At 33.2% G+C, this 14,568-nt stretch overlaps 1 protein-coding gene across 1 annotated transcript in view; it reads left to right on the top strand.

Annotated features, from left to right (window-relative positions):
• LOC142338060 (mutS protein homolog 4-like) overlaps window positions 1-13,721 on the top strand; it is a 53,082-nt gene extending 39,361 nt beyond the window's left edge. The window contains exons 12-13 of the mRNA XM_075387693.1: window positions 5,515-5,713; window positions 12,581-13,721. Of these exons, the coding sequence (XP_075243808.1) occupies window positions 5,515-5,713; window positions 12,581-13,618 (1,237 nt within the window). The 3' untranslated portion in view covers window positions 13,619-13,721. The remainder of the gene's footprint in view (window positions 1-5,514; window positions 5,714-12,580) is intronic.
• Window positions 13,722-14,568: the final 847 nt, after the last annotated feature.

The raw sequence follows: 14,568 nt of genomic DNA, 5'->3' as shown, positions 1-14,568 counted from the left end.
ATTGCCTGATCAGGATAGCTTAACGTCAATTACGATGCAGAGGTATACCCCAAAATTTCCGACTTAGTAAAAATCACGCGAAACATTGATACATAAAATGAATGAAATTAGGAGACAAGCTTTGTATCTTATTTTTCGCAAAAGAGGTTGGGCTTTTTGCAACTAACAAATTAAGATACTTTAAAAATTAAAAATAGGTGACAAGTCTTGTAGCACGTTTCCGCTCATTTTAGGTATCTATTTTTTGCAATAAATTTATCTCTAATTCGCAAATGAGCCTAGTTAAATGCGCGCTTTTGAGAATGCAAAAGTAAATTCAAGTTTTTTAATTGAGCCTGCAAAAGTGATTTGAAGGTTTTAAAGTGGTTTATAGATGTCAAATAATGACGCGACAAAATATTATATATGTGTTATAATTTAAGTGGGAGCCATTTTATATGTGATATACACTCTTTTCCTGCTTCTGATTTTAATATTTATGAGAATCATTTATGGAGAGAGAGAGCGAGAGATAGAGCAGAAGGGAGGAATTTTCCAGAAAAAGTCATTAGACAACTGTAAACCTGTAAATAGACAAAAATAATTACAGACACCTATAAACCTGTAAATAGGCGCAATAAAATGATTATTCAAAATTTAAAGGATCCCTGTAATCTAGTGAAAAGACGCAAAAAGTGGCCAAACAATTGAGGGATTTTTGAGAAAAAAATACGACATTCAAAACAGACGCAGATTTGAGACATTTTTCAGAAAAAAAATGCTAATCACTTCACTTGTAACAGTAATCAATTCAACTGTGATTTACCGCAATTTCCCTCTGTCCAATATTATCTTGTCATGGACAAAGAAGAGGGCTTAATAAGTTGCTACAGTTCAAGCCATCGTTTTATAGATAGACAAATTTACGTAAATACTAGGTTTTTCGATGATATAGCCAATTCAACCATGTAGTATAAAAAACAAAAATTTTAAACTGGGAGATTTTTCAGAAATTAATTCATTTACCAAACTTTAGTAAAATTATCTCAAAAACGTGATGCTTAAATGCAAATATAAGCCTGAAAAACCATGAAGAAATTGTGAGGTGACGACCAAGAATATCAGCTAACGCTATTTCAATTTTCCATTACCATGAAAAAAACAAGTTTTTTTAGGAATTAATTTGTCAAATTTTCTGAGAAAAACCCAAAAAAGGGGTTTGCGCGATTCCAATTCAATTTTCCGGCCTCTACAACTTTCATCAAATAAAAACATTGTGATAAATTTAAGCCCCATATGGTATATTATTAACCTTTAAACCATTTTTAATGGCTGTCAATTAATAAACGCGCATTAAATTAGGCTTAATTGTGGATTATAAACACATTCAGTGCGAAAATTAGATGCCTTCAGAGCGAAATAGAGTTATCTTACGTGCGAAAATAGAATACATAAATCGAGCAGATTCGTGATATGTATTGGGCACGAAAAATAGGATACACAGCTTGTATCTCAAATTTGCGGTTGAAATTTGAACACTTTTGCGAACGCGGGTTGCGCAATTCCCTTCAATTGCCTGTTTGTGCTTAACAGATCTTTTTTGGCAATATTGTTGCATTTTCAACGTATCAGCATAGGAAAAACTAACAAGAGATACGCATATCGGGCAAATTTGCCTGTGACGGATTGGGTATACCTCTGCGGTGTACAGTGTGTGATTTTGCTTAAGAAGAGCTATGATTTGTTTGAGTAGAATGACTTTATAGCAGTGCACATTTTCAGCTGTGCATGAATAGAATGACTTATTCCAACAAACCTAATGGGTGTTATTTTTTAAAAACAGTTGATTCATACTTTTTTGTTTTCTTCCTAGAACTGTTAGTTTTTTGTTCACTTGTACGTCTCATGCTGTCAGGTGACATTGAATAGATTCCAGGACCTCATCTGGAAAATATGATTGAGTATTCAAGTTACTTAAAAAACAGAGGAACAAGCCACTCGCCGTTATTTTTCCTTAATAATTGTCAAAACTTGAAGAACAAGTTTGAAGAGTTTGCAAACTTTTTGCAAACAGCGCCCATTAATACGTTTCTCGCTGTAACTGAAACCTGGTTGGACACTGATTGTAATATTGAAAATAACTTTTTAACAGCATCGCGTACTTTCTTTGGGAAATGTAGATCAGACAAAACAGGGTCTTCAAAGGGCGTAGGAGTAGGTATTTTTGTCCCAAAAAACTTTACCGCCGATATTAAATCAAGCCATGAAACAGTTGATGAGAGTTTTTTTGAATCCATTTGGGTTGAAATAACTGACCCTTTGACTGAAAAATTACTTGTTAACGTTTCTTATTGCCCAAACAAATGTCTTAACGTCTTGGTGAGTATTTTCTTGATCGGTTAAGTGCCGAATTATCGGGAGCATATAGCGTTACCGATAAAGTTATTTTGCTGGGAGACTACAACTTGAAATATCTGAAAAAGACAGAAAAAAGTAAACTAGACATTTTTGCGTCAAATTCAGGATTAGAAATTGTTAACCTAAGGGATGCAACCAGATGTACTGATAAAATATTTAACCTTATTGATCACAGTTTCGTTTCAAAAGATCAGATAATTGCCTACAATGTCACAACAACCCCTTTTAACTCCGACCATTTTCTTGTTATTTTCGAATCAAACCTCTCATTGAAATCTGAGAGTGACAACATAATAACGATGAGAAATTTTCGACTTTTCTCACGCTCTAAATTTAACAGAGATCTTGCCCTTGCCGAATGGTGTAGAATGTACCAATGTGAGAATGGCAACGATATGTTTGATTCATTCCTCGATATTTTTGTGAAAATTGTGTTAAAAAAGGAGAGAAACTTTTAAGAATTCTAAACCCTGGTTAACACAAGAATTGAAACATTTGATTGCAGAAAAACATTTTTTTGTTCAATAAATGGAAAAAAATTCCTGATAGCGAGACGTACAAAGAATTTAAGCGCGTACAAAGAATTTAAATTGAGTGTTAAAAAAAGGGGAGAAACTTTTAAGAATTCTACGCCCTGGTTAACACAAGAATTGAAACATTTGATTGCAGAAAAACATCTTTTTGTTCAATAAATGGAAAAAAATTCCTGATAGCGAGACGTACAAAGAATTTAAGCGCTTAAGAAACTTAGTTAATAGGAGACTAAGGGAGGCGCACAACAATTTTTGCATAAATTTTTTCCAAAATTCACCAACAAGTAAGGAACAATGGAAATTCATTAAACAAAAGACCAGTCCGAATGAAATAATTGTCAAGGTTGATGAAATCAGATTAGACTTTGGTGAAATTTCAAGGGAACCAAAAAATATTGTCAATTGTTTGAATAGATCATTTGCTAATCTAGGTGTTTTCAAAGGTTTGGATATTGCTTGTAAATACCCTGATAAACTTAATATACCGGAATTCACATTCAGAACTGTGACTAGAAAAGAACTTTGTTCAGTCATTGACTCGCTGGACGATAACAAAGCAGCAGGACCTGGTGAAATCTCAATTTGTCTCATAAAGTCTTGCAAATTAGTTGTAGGCGAACATCTAAAATTCGCCTTAAATGAGTGCATTAGGGAGAAAATTTTCCCAATTAAAATGAACCTAGCCTATGTAACACCAATTTTCAAAAAAGGTGATAAATTAGATAGCACAAATTATCGACCAACTTCTGTAACTCCAAGTTTTGCAAAAATTTTTGAGCGCCTCCTTTGGATCAGATGATGGAGCTCATTGGTAAGCATAAAATTATAAACAAAGAGCAGTTCGGATTTCAGAAAAAAAAGTCTGCAACAGATGCAATTCTAGAACTGGTTGAAACAGTTTCGGCTAATTTGGATCAAAGCAAAGAAACTGTTGCTATTTTTCTAGACCTTGCAAAAGCGTTTAATTCCATTTCGCATAACATTTTCCTTAAAAATTGAAATTTATGGTTTTTCCCAGGAAGCGAAAGAATTACTGTTTTCATTTCTTGCCAACCGAAAGGTAAAACTTAATGGCATATTCTCTGATTGTGAAATTTTGAATCACGGTGTGCCACAAGGAACTGTTTTAGGACCACTCATTTTTCTTTTGTATGTGAACGATTTCTCATTTAATATAAGCACAACGGAAAAAGTTATCCAATTCGCAGATGACACAAGTATTTTCTGTTGTGGACAGAAAGGTAGCTTACATGGAAAAGTCACGAAAGTTTTACAAAAAAAACAGAAGAATATTTAGAGATGAACAAACTAACTTTGAATACAAACAAAACCGATTTAATCTTTTTCTCGAGCGATAATTCAGATTTCAGATCTATTTTTTACAAAAACGAAGTTCTCACAACACAAAAAAGTTGCAGATATCTTGGTATTCAAATTTACAGGAATCTTAGTTTCGGGGGGCAGCTGAATAAAACCTTGAAAAAGATGGCTCGTGCTATCAGATCAATTTACCTTATAAGACATCAAGTTCCCCTGAACGCGCGAATTCTTCTTCTCAAATCACTTGTGTTTTCACACTTATCATTTTCGGCAATTTTTTTTTCAAAATTTATCTGCAAAAAGCCTAAAACGCCTTAACCGACAGATTAACTGGGGTATAAAGGTGTGCTTTCTACGCAAAAATTATGACAAAGCGAGAGATCTGCTAATCCAGACAAAGACCCTACCAGCTGAGCTAATAATAGCAAAAATGTCGCTAATCAAATTTTGTTATGATATCGCTAGGCCTGAAAATTCTGAAAAATTTCACGGGTATCTGAGTATTCATCAAAATACTCGAACAAAACAATTCAAAATTAGACAAAATGCCAAAACCAGCTTTGGAATGAATTCGATTGTTCGTCAATGCGTACAGAAGTGAAATAAGTTACGACATTAGCTTCGGTTGGCAAAAAATGAAAACGTTTTTAAGAAAACGTTGAATGATTTCTTGCTCTCACAACATGAAAAAATTCCTTTGAATAGTAACGTAGGAGCTTTTGAAAGTTATTTTTATTTTTAGGAAGAAAACAATCAAAAGAAAATTTTAAAATATGATTCCTTAAGAAATGTGTTGATGTTTATTATATTATTATTGTTTGAATGATTTGAAATATCTTTTGTTTCAGGTATATTTAACGTATAACCGTATGGTTATAATTTTAATTTACTTGTTGCAAAAAAAAAGAATAAATTAATTCTATATGGGAATATGAAGAATCATTCATAATCCTCTTGCTTGAAAATTTGATTTGGATCCCAGTGAAATAACCGAAAATGTTGGCCATAATACCTGTTAAGATAAATCTTACGTATGTGCCACAACTTGCATACTTTCCAAAAAATTAGATATTGTTAGATATTGTTTCATTATGATATCCAGACTATTCCATATTTATCATAAAAATTTATGACCTAGTTCTGCCAAATCACTCTTAAATTGACAAAAAAATTATGATAAAGAATGTCTCGGCATATATTCCGAGTTTTGCTTCACTGCAGGTATCAGTTCATATAGATACTACTTATTCTCTACTTGTTTTAGCGTGATAAGTACTCACTACTTGCAACTAGCAGAGATCGGAGAGATGTTTCTCAACGCCTCTTGTTTTCACTTTGAAGTACTGCTTCCAACATGCGCAAGGCATGACAACAACAATTCACAGGCAGATGAAACAAAAACCGAATTGGAACAGAGATACGAAGAAAAGTATACATACAAGCTCAAAATGGGATTTACCAAGGTATTCATAAAAATAATTTCATTGAGGTAACACCAACAATAGGAAAAGCTATGATTTGCATCTCAATTTCTTTGATCGATCAAATTTATGGAACAAAAGTTTCATAAGAAGTATGAGTATCAGTTTAGGACTGCTATACAGCTTTATGAAATCAGAATTCAAAAAATTAATAATTGTTCAGAAAATCTACGTTTTGATGCGACGTGCTATCACGTTTTTTCCAGAGTTTTGAAATGCTAATGTTCCGACCCTGCTTATCCACAAGTTTGGTTTAATTGTCTACAAAATCAGGAAAAGATGGAAAACCTTCAAAAAATCTTACATTTTGATCAAAAATAATTGTATGATTTAAAAAAATTCTCCCAACTCAAATCACCTACTAAAGTAAATACTGCCACAGTCGTGGGCCGATGAGACTGGCCATTTTTGAGACTACGAGATAAATAAAAAATCAATTAACAACAACAAATATGTATACCAAATAACTATTTTTTGAAAAAAAATTACATAATAACAAAGTCAAAAGGCGTCAAATAACAAAATAGCATTAAACTAAAAAAAAATAGTTTGTACTTCACTGCAAAAAATATGAGAACAGTCCGTGATGAGACTCGGTAGCAAGTAGACAAAAATACCAAAAGTGGCAAAGCTGCGAAAAAAAACGTTTTTGTGTTCTTGAAAACAAATAATTTCATATAATGAAAACCATGAGATATCAATTGAAATTTTTGAAGAGATTCAAGTTCATTCATACCTCACAATGAAGAGGGTGAGGCCTGTCAATATCCAGAAAATGTCGTACGTCTACAAAAAGAAACGACAAATTCATAGGAAAAACAAAAGTAAATTTTGCAAGAAAACTGTGTCGAAGCTCTAAAAAAAATTTGTTCCATTAGTAATGATAAAAAATCAACTCTGCTTTGTCTGAATACCAGCAAAAGGTATGCGACTTCTGAATACTGAGATTAGTTGACAACTTTCTTTAACAAAATTACAAATATTCAGAACTTAAAAAATCAATTGAATTTTTCAAAAGCAATTATTTTCAAAACGTAAACATTAGCTACAAACTGATTCAATTAATAGGTTTTCTTATTTCTCAACAAAACTTTTGATATCTATCTTTTTTCATAATGTGTCATACATTTGCAAAAAAAACATAATTAAACGAAAAATAATAAAGAATATATTGCAAAAAAAACCCGCATCGAAGCCTTTGAAACAATGAGCGAGGCAAAAAAAATCGGATAATGTCTTTTTTGCGAGACAAAATTCAACAATGTCTTTGCCCAACACCAGTAAATTGATATGTGACATGTTTTTATTGAAACTAGGAGAAGAATTGACAAAAAAAGAACCTCAAAGTGCAAATTTAAAAATTATGCCTTAAAGCTTTTTTGAAAAAAACTGAGTTCAAGTCATGAAAAACTTTAGCTATCAACTGAAATCAGTGAAAACCTTTCCTGTTTTTCCCGAGTAAGTTGTTAAGAGGACCTGCAATTATCCAAAATTTATCATACGACTAGAAAAAGAACTAAAAATGAAGACAAAAACCAAAATTGAATTAACCTTTTGCCAGAAACCGGCATCGAAACCTTTAAAAGAAGAAGCAATGCATTTTAAACGTATAGTTTATTACTTTCAATTGCCTTTTTCATGATGAAAAATAATCCGATATGCTGCGACCTGTACTTAATGACACTGACTAACAAGCAGACAAAAGAGAACAGTAAACTGCAGTTTTGAAAAGTACGTCTGTAAATTCTTTTTAAAAGGTTTGATTTCAAGGTCATGAAAAGTATTATTTATTATTTGAAATCATTAATAAGGTTCTTTCGTTTTTTTCATAGGTAGCCACGAAGACCTGCTAGTTTCCTGAGTGTGTGACGCGGCTTCAAAAATAAGGACAAAAAAAGACAAAAGCAAAATAATCATTTAAGTTCTGCTAGAGGACGGTGTCGAGGCAGTAAACCCATTGCCTATTCACTGACTAACTCAGGTTTTCATTTTTACAGTTTTTTGACGGACCAATAAGGTGAAATTTGACTTGTCAATAATGTGATAAGACAGAAAACTAACCTCAATAAGAGGAAAAAGTCCAAAAATCAAAAAGTTTTCGTGAAAACTCGTTTTTATCAAAGCAGAGAAACCATTATTTGAAACGTAAAACCTCAAAAAACATTGAATTTTGAGCCATTAGAAAGACAATGCGACATATCTTTGCTGGCCTTGAGCTGCAGTTTGACCAAAAAAAAAAGAAAAATGTCTCTAAGCTCAAAAACTAATTGTTTATTCTGAAAATGTGTGTTTTTAAAAGTCAAACAACCCCCAACTTTCGACTTAAAACAAGATTTTTATCTTTTTGATATTGGTTAGGAAACCAATTGGATCTGTCATTACTATTCTTTGATTGATTTGAATTGTTGCTTTCAGTATTTAACGTAAGAAAGCAAAAAAACCTCTGCTTGCTATTTTCCTGCGTCCATTAGGATTACATAGTTGTTTTCTGATGTCATGGATATGGATAATTTGAAAAAAACTTAGTATATCAAAGATAATTTTTTGTTGCATAATTATCGTGTTAAATTAGCAAACAAAAATTTAATTCAAGAACGTTCTCAAAATTTACATCTGGTTTAAAGAATCTTATTTTCTTCTGTTTTTGATGAAAAGGGCTAAATTTTGAAAAAGTTATAACAAAACATTGTTACACATTCGTTACCAATTTTAACATATTTTTTATATCAAAATTTGTGAAAAAATTTCTTAGAAATACGGAATATGTGAACAGTAGCAACGAAAATCAGTCAATTGTTCACAAAATTTTAAACCTCAAAAAATCCGTAGAAAAAACGATTTTCAAAATTTTTTTTAAATTATGTTTTCCTTACTGGACGGGCTTTCTAATGATACCACTCACAACCCGCTACGATCGACCAAAATAGACTGAACAAAAAACCCATTTGAGTAAATAGTAAATTGACTAAAATAAGTCGGAACAAAAATGTCAATTAAGCTTTATTATCTACTTGCGGAACAGGAAAAGTTTCCTAGGGCTGTTCATAGAAGAAAACTATCAAGAGGGCTCCTGAGAATTTAGGAGTAGCACAGAATGTTTCAGCATAAATCTCAAGTTTTAAAATGTCTTCCATTAGCAAGGAACAGCTTTAGCAGCAGTTCAGGAACATCTTTCTTTTAATTAGTAAAATGAGCTGAAAATATTATAATAATCAATTAAATGTTTCTTACCAAAATTAACAGGAATTTTCATTTCTTTTTTGGCAAAACGAACCTTAAAATCTAACAGGAGCAGTCTTTTGGAAAAGTGAAAATAGTGATGAACAGAATAAAACAATTAAACACCTTCTCAAATGTCTGGTTTATGCAACAAAAACATTTGCAGAACCTTTTGCTGCAGTCACAATTCAATAGAATAAAACTGTCCAAAACCTGTTTTTATGCGTCTCAGGGTTACCCGCTTGCTCCTTACATAAAACTTGTTTTATTTTAAGTAAGATTCGAAACTATTTTGGTGTATATCTAATTTTTTAATCGGAAAACTCAGGCTCAATTTTTTTGACTTCATTCCGCAGAATTTTGGTTTCTCAACAGCATAGTTTTGTGGTACAGATTTCTAACAAAAATTGTTTTTATGATTTTATCTGCTTTGCCTTCAAATTTCATTTTTTAGAATTATCAGGAATCATTAGCATCATCCATCAATTATCTTCAAAATACAATGCTTAATCTCCAAAATAAGATCTTATTATTAGGTGGTAAATGGTAATAACGAAAATAAAATTCATGGTGGGTGCGAGGCAGTTCTTATTCCAGACGTAATTGAGAAACAAAAATTGCGGCTAGTCAAATTTAATAATTGTAGGCTATGCTTAAAACGAAAGTTAAATTCAACGAGATTATATGTTAAGCAAATCTACTCATCACGAAGACCGAATTTCATAATAAGAAGTCACAAAACAAAATCCAAAAAAAATCGCTTTCAGGACCTCTCGTACTGTGGGAAAAACCGCTTTTGTACGCAGCGTCAGAATGTAGATATTCTGATTAATTTTTAGTTTTGTAGGTAGTTGCTTACATAGGTGCTTCAATTCAATCAATTAATAGCAAGACGCTGAAAAAAATTCAGCTTTTTTTTAGGAGCTAAGCTAAATCTGCAATTTAGCGTTGATATTTTATGGTGCGAGAAGTTCAATTAATGTCTAACTATGTCTAGTATTTCAAACGTTGGTTTCATATCGTTTTTTTTAGTTTTGCCATAAAACAGCAGAAATATCGTTCTAAATTAGACCATATCAATATTAACATACTGTTGATTTCATTTGCAGAAGGAAATTAATTTACTTCTGCCAATGAAATCAAATGTGTGTTAATATTGTTCTGGTCTCATTTAAAACGATATTGCAGTTTTATGGTTTTATGTTAAATTGGCAAAACTAAAGATTTGAGCGAATTTGTTTTCTGGAGAAAAGTTTTTAGACTAAAATCGGCAAATTGATTATTGTTCTTAGAAGCCGCAAAGCGATAGCCAAGGCTAGTATTGGTCTACTCTTGGTTTTTTATTTTGTCGTCAAGATTTTTGGTACGACCATATAACTTCACAATCGCGTCAAATACGCTTTTTTCTTCATTTGTTCATACAATTTAAACTAAAGTGTGTACGTGACGTCAAATTCAAATTCTTTTGGAGCGAATTTTATTGTTAATCTGTATGATTAAGTTTTTTGTAACAGGTGCAACTCTAAATGAAGGTTGTTTGAGGGCAACCAATAGAAGCCGCGATAAGTTATACAGACTCTTAATCAAAATACAACATCTCAGCATTTAATAAGAATAAATTTCCAGTTTTGGTTTGTTTCGCCTACTATCTTTTTGAGACTGCGGATCTGCGAGGCTTTTGCGGCTATTTTCTGGCAATCTTACTATTTTTTGGAGTAACGTGATCTTTTGTTTCAAGGAATTTCCTAAAATCTTCTGAGTCATTTCTAGGCCTAGATTTTGTTTGGTCAATTTTAATTTCCAGAGCAGTTCAAGGCATAACATGGCCAGTCCTCCACTTCCTTGATTTTTGTTACAACTATTTCATCACTTGCCAAAAATCAAATTGGAAACTTTCTGTGACCTCTGCCACTCAGCGGTTGAATTTATGTACGGTTGAATTTGTTGTTTATAGCTAAATAGGGTGATAATTTTTTTAAGGCTGACATGAATGACATCACTCAAACAAAATTTTGGTTGGAGTTAGCTGAAAAGAGTTATATCTGAGCCAGGAAAAACATGACAAAATTAATGGGAGAAAAAATTGCGAAATTTGAGGTATCTGTTGGTGGCTGCTGGGTTCTATAGTGGGTCCAATGTTTTTCATCTTGTACTGTTTTTGATCTTTAACATAGACAATTTCCCTGATAGTTTAAATGAAAAATACTAATATTGTTATCAGGACGACTTAAAACTGCCGGTACAGAACAGACCACAATGAGCAAAGCCTGTTCTAATTTTTTTCTGGCGCTCTGTAAATTGCAATTAAACAAATAGAAATGCATTTTAGTGGACTTTACAGAACCAGTTTATAGGGAGTTAGTTTGTAATCCATTAACACCAGCGGTCTCCCAAAAGGACTTAGATTCACTGATAAATGAGTTCTAACCGGGAATACAACCGCCTTCAAAAAAAAGCTAAAGAGCTATTTGTTCTTTGTACTCAGTCAAACATAGTTTGTCTAGATTCTGTCCATTTACGATTCTGTCCATTTACCTAGATGAACTGACTCGCCTAGATGAACTGGCCATATACCGGCTATGTAGTTCCAGTAGCACTTTACGTTTCATTTGTGACCTGCTGTAAAAAGGCTTATACAGAAAATCTGGAACAAGTACCGAGATATGCTACCAAATGAATATTGAACGCTTTCTACAGCTTCAAAAATTGTCATCTCAGCAAGTTTAAAACTATTGCCCTTTCTTTATTTATTGAAATGCACAACATCCTTTTCCTCATGTCATTCCCTAAAGGCAATTAAGACACCACAATCAGCGAATTCTTCCAATCAGCTGAAACAATGACAAACAGAATGAGTTGCTTATTACTAATACCCGCTTTCAGGAAACGAACTCAAGAATTTTTATCAGAACTGCATTCGCAGTCAATATCATACCAAAACCAGTTGGCTAAGAAATACATGTAGTATTCAAAAAACTCACTGTTCTGTACTGGAAATACTTTGCGAAATACTGCGATGTGGATTTGTCTCATTGTGTAATAAACTCCTACTGCGACTCATGCAAACCAAGTGGAAATTTAGTGAACTGAAATTCATTAACTCAATGTTTGATTGTAAACCAGTGGGTAAATTAATCCTGGGGACTGTAATACTACTACTACTGCACTTCTACAAAGATCTGTGGAAATCTGAAGACAATACTAAGGCTGAGGCTTAGAACTGTTTTACTTGACCTCTGACTGGTTATGATTTTACCCATTTAAAAACGTAACAATGGCAAAAAAAATTACCCTCAATTATTTTTTCATTTTCTTAACAAAGTTGCTACAAAAATAATTAATTAAATGAGCAACTGGCACAGCAGACGGAGCCTGAAGTTATATAGTGACTGGTCAAGCCCCTTTTTTTTATTTCGAAGAAGAATATGTTTAAGTAAAGATAGGTATCTAGTTTAAATTTTTTAATAAATTTGTTGTTTCCAAGCTGTGATAAATTGCTTGTGGTATGTAGGGTTGGGTCATTCCTTGCGACACACGTTAACCTTCCCCTTTGTATAATTTAGGCTTAAAAGATTGAAATATATATGAGACTTAAGAGCCACTAAGTTGTTGTTGTACTCTATTTAACAGGACGTTTTATACGGGATTCGGATTGCAGAAGCGACTAATTGGCCCAAAGAGATAACCCAATTGGCAAGAAAATATGCCGAACAGGAACTTAGATGTCAATCAGGCACCAGTTCTCAATACAGCCAACCCGAGCGAATAAGTTCCAAAAAGCTGGATTTCTTGTTGCAGGGAAAGTTAAACATTTGCATCAAAAATTGGTCAATTGCTCAAGAAAGGTTAGATGAGCTAAAAGCAGTTCTCGAGGACAAAAAAGAAAAAGGAGATTTTGCGTGGATTTTAGAACCACTTCCTGATTTTGGTGATTTCTCAAAATCAGGTTTCGACAATTTGTTGGATAGTTTGAACGAAAGCCTGCCTCAGAGGAGTATTGATACGCGAAGTGAATCAACAATAATTTCAAATCAGAACTTAGACGCAGTCAATAATTGTACAAAGCCACAAGTCGATACATTGCAGCATTATCGCGACGGCTCTAAAAACACTAGCAATCAGCATTTGTTTTGTGTCACTGAGGCTGATGCCGCTATCGATTCTGCATCTATTAAATCAACGGTTTCTGGAGCAGAGGCTGTTGTCCAATTAACAAGCGAATCACAATGGAGAGATTTCGACTCATCGGGGATGAAAAATGATCGACGTCTTTCAAACAGCGCTCCTTTTGGCATCCCAAACGAAGTCTTTGCTGAGCAGAATGGCAACCAGTCACAAGACATTACGAATGACAACGACGATGACGTTTTTCATGCTGACGTTGATTTTGATCACGATGACGAAACTGGTGCATTTCTGGACACGAACTCTGTTGTTTGCAATGAAGATTATCGGGACTTCGATTCTGACTTGGAGCAAGAACTTCTGCAAGAAGCCTTGAACAGTGAACTACTTATGAATGAAGATAGCAATATTGGTAGTCAAGGTGATTATGATGCTTGTATTGATAGTGGTCATATCGGAAGCCCAGCACGGGAGGAAATGGATTTTGGACAAGTACTACAAGCCCAATTACTAAAAGACCTCGAAGATGACAACTGCTTCTAACAAGTTTAACGCAAGTCTGGCTTGTGTGCATTTGAGTTGTAATGGTACGGTGAACCACAACTGGTGACAAATTATTATGAATTTTATTATGAACTCTTCTTAAACTATAAATACCCATATATTATATTACCTGATTTTAGATTGGTCTGCAGGTCCTTCAGGAGTGAGTGTTCAACTGCATCTAAACTGTTCGAATTAAACTAAAGTTCCTTTTATCTTCCGTCTTCTGAAACACTCAAAATGAACGCACCGCAATATGAATAAATAATCTACAAAATTAAATTGTGAAATATTGTGCGTTTCTAATCAAATTTGGTTTTCTTCTGACCAGCTAATATGTTGAATAAAATTTGGATTATAGCATAGGTCCAAGGAAAACATGAGCTCTCATAAACTTTGCTTACATTTTGAAGAGTTATTGAAGAAAAACGCCGAGAGGTTATATCTTAATAGCTTAAAATTGGAGCAGTTTTCTAACTTCGTTTTTTTCAAGTTTAAATTGTGTGAACATTACATGGATATCAACGTTTTCATGCACTTCTTTTGGTACTTTTCATTCAAAATTCATTTTATTTTGCAAGCAGATAAATAAAAAAATTTTGGCACTGGTGTTATTAGTTTTAAACTGCCCTTAAAGATTATAAAAATAATTTTACCAAGATAAAGACACATTTTAAGTGCTCCACTAGTTAGCAATGTTGTGTACGGTGTCCAGCTTTTTCACCTCTATTCATTTAACCCCCTATCATTTAACCTCGATTTATTCACCCCTGTATCATTTAACCCCTCTATCTTTTAACCCCTCTATCATTTCACCCCGATTTTAATCTTTCTATAAAATATAATCACTTGGCCATGCCTCAGCGGCCCGTGGGACTTGATATGAAACTATTACAACCGAATGTGGGATTGATTTATCCACTTAATTATGGCAAAACATGCCTTTAATG

Source organism: Convolutriloba macropyga, chromosome 4 (assembly GCF_964194025.1).
Source record: "Convolutriloba macropyga chromosome 4, txConMacr16.3, whole genome shotgun sequence".
Lineage (NCBI taxonomy): Eukaryota > Metazoa > Xenacoelomorpha > Acoela > Convolutidae > Convolutriloba > Convolutriloba macropyga.
This window is presented reverse-complemented; position numbering and strand designations above follow the sequence as displayed.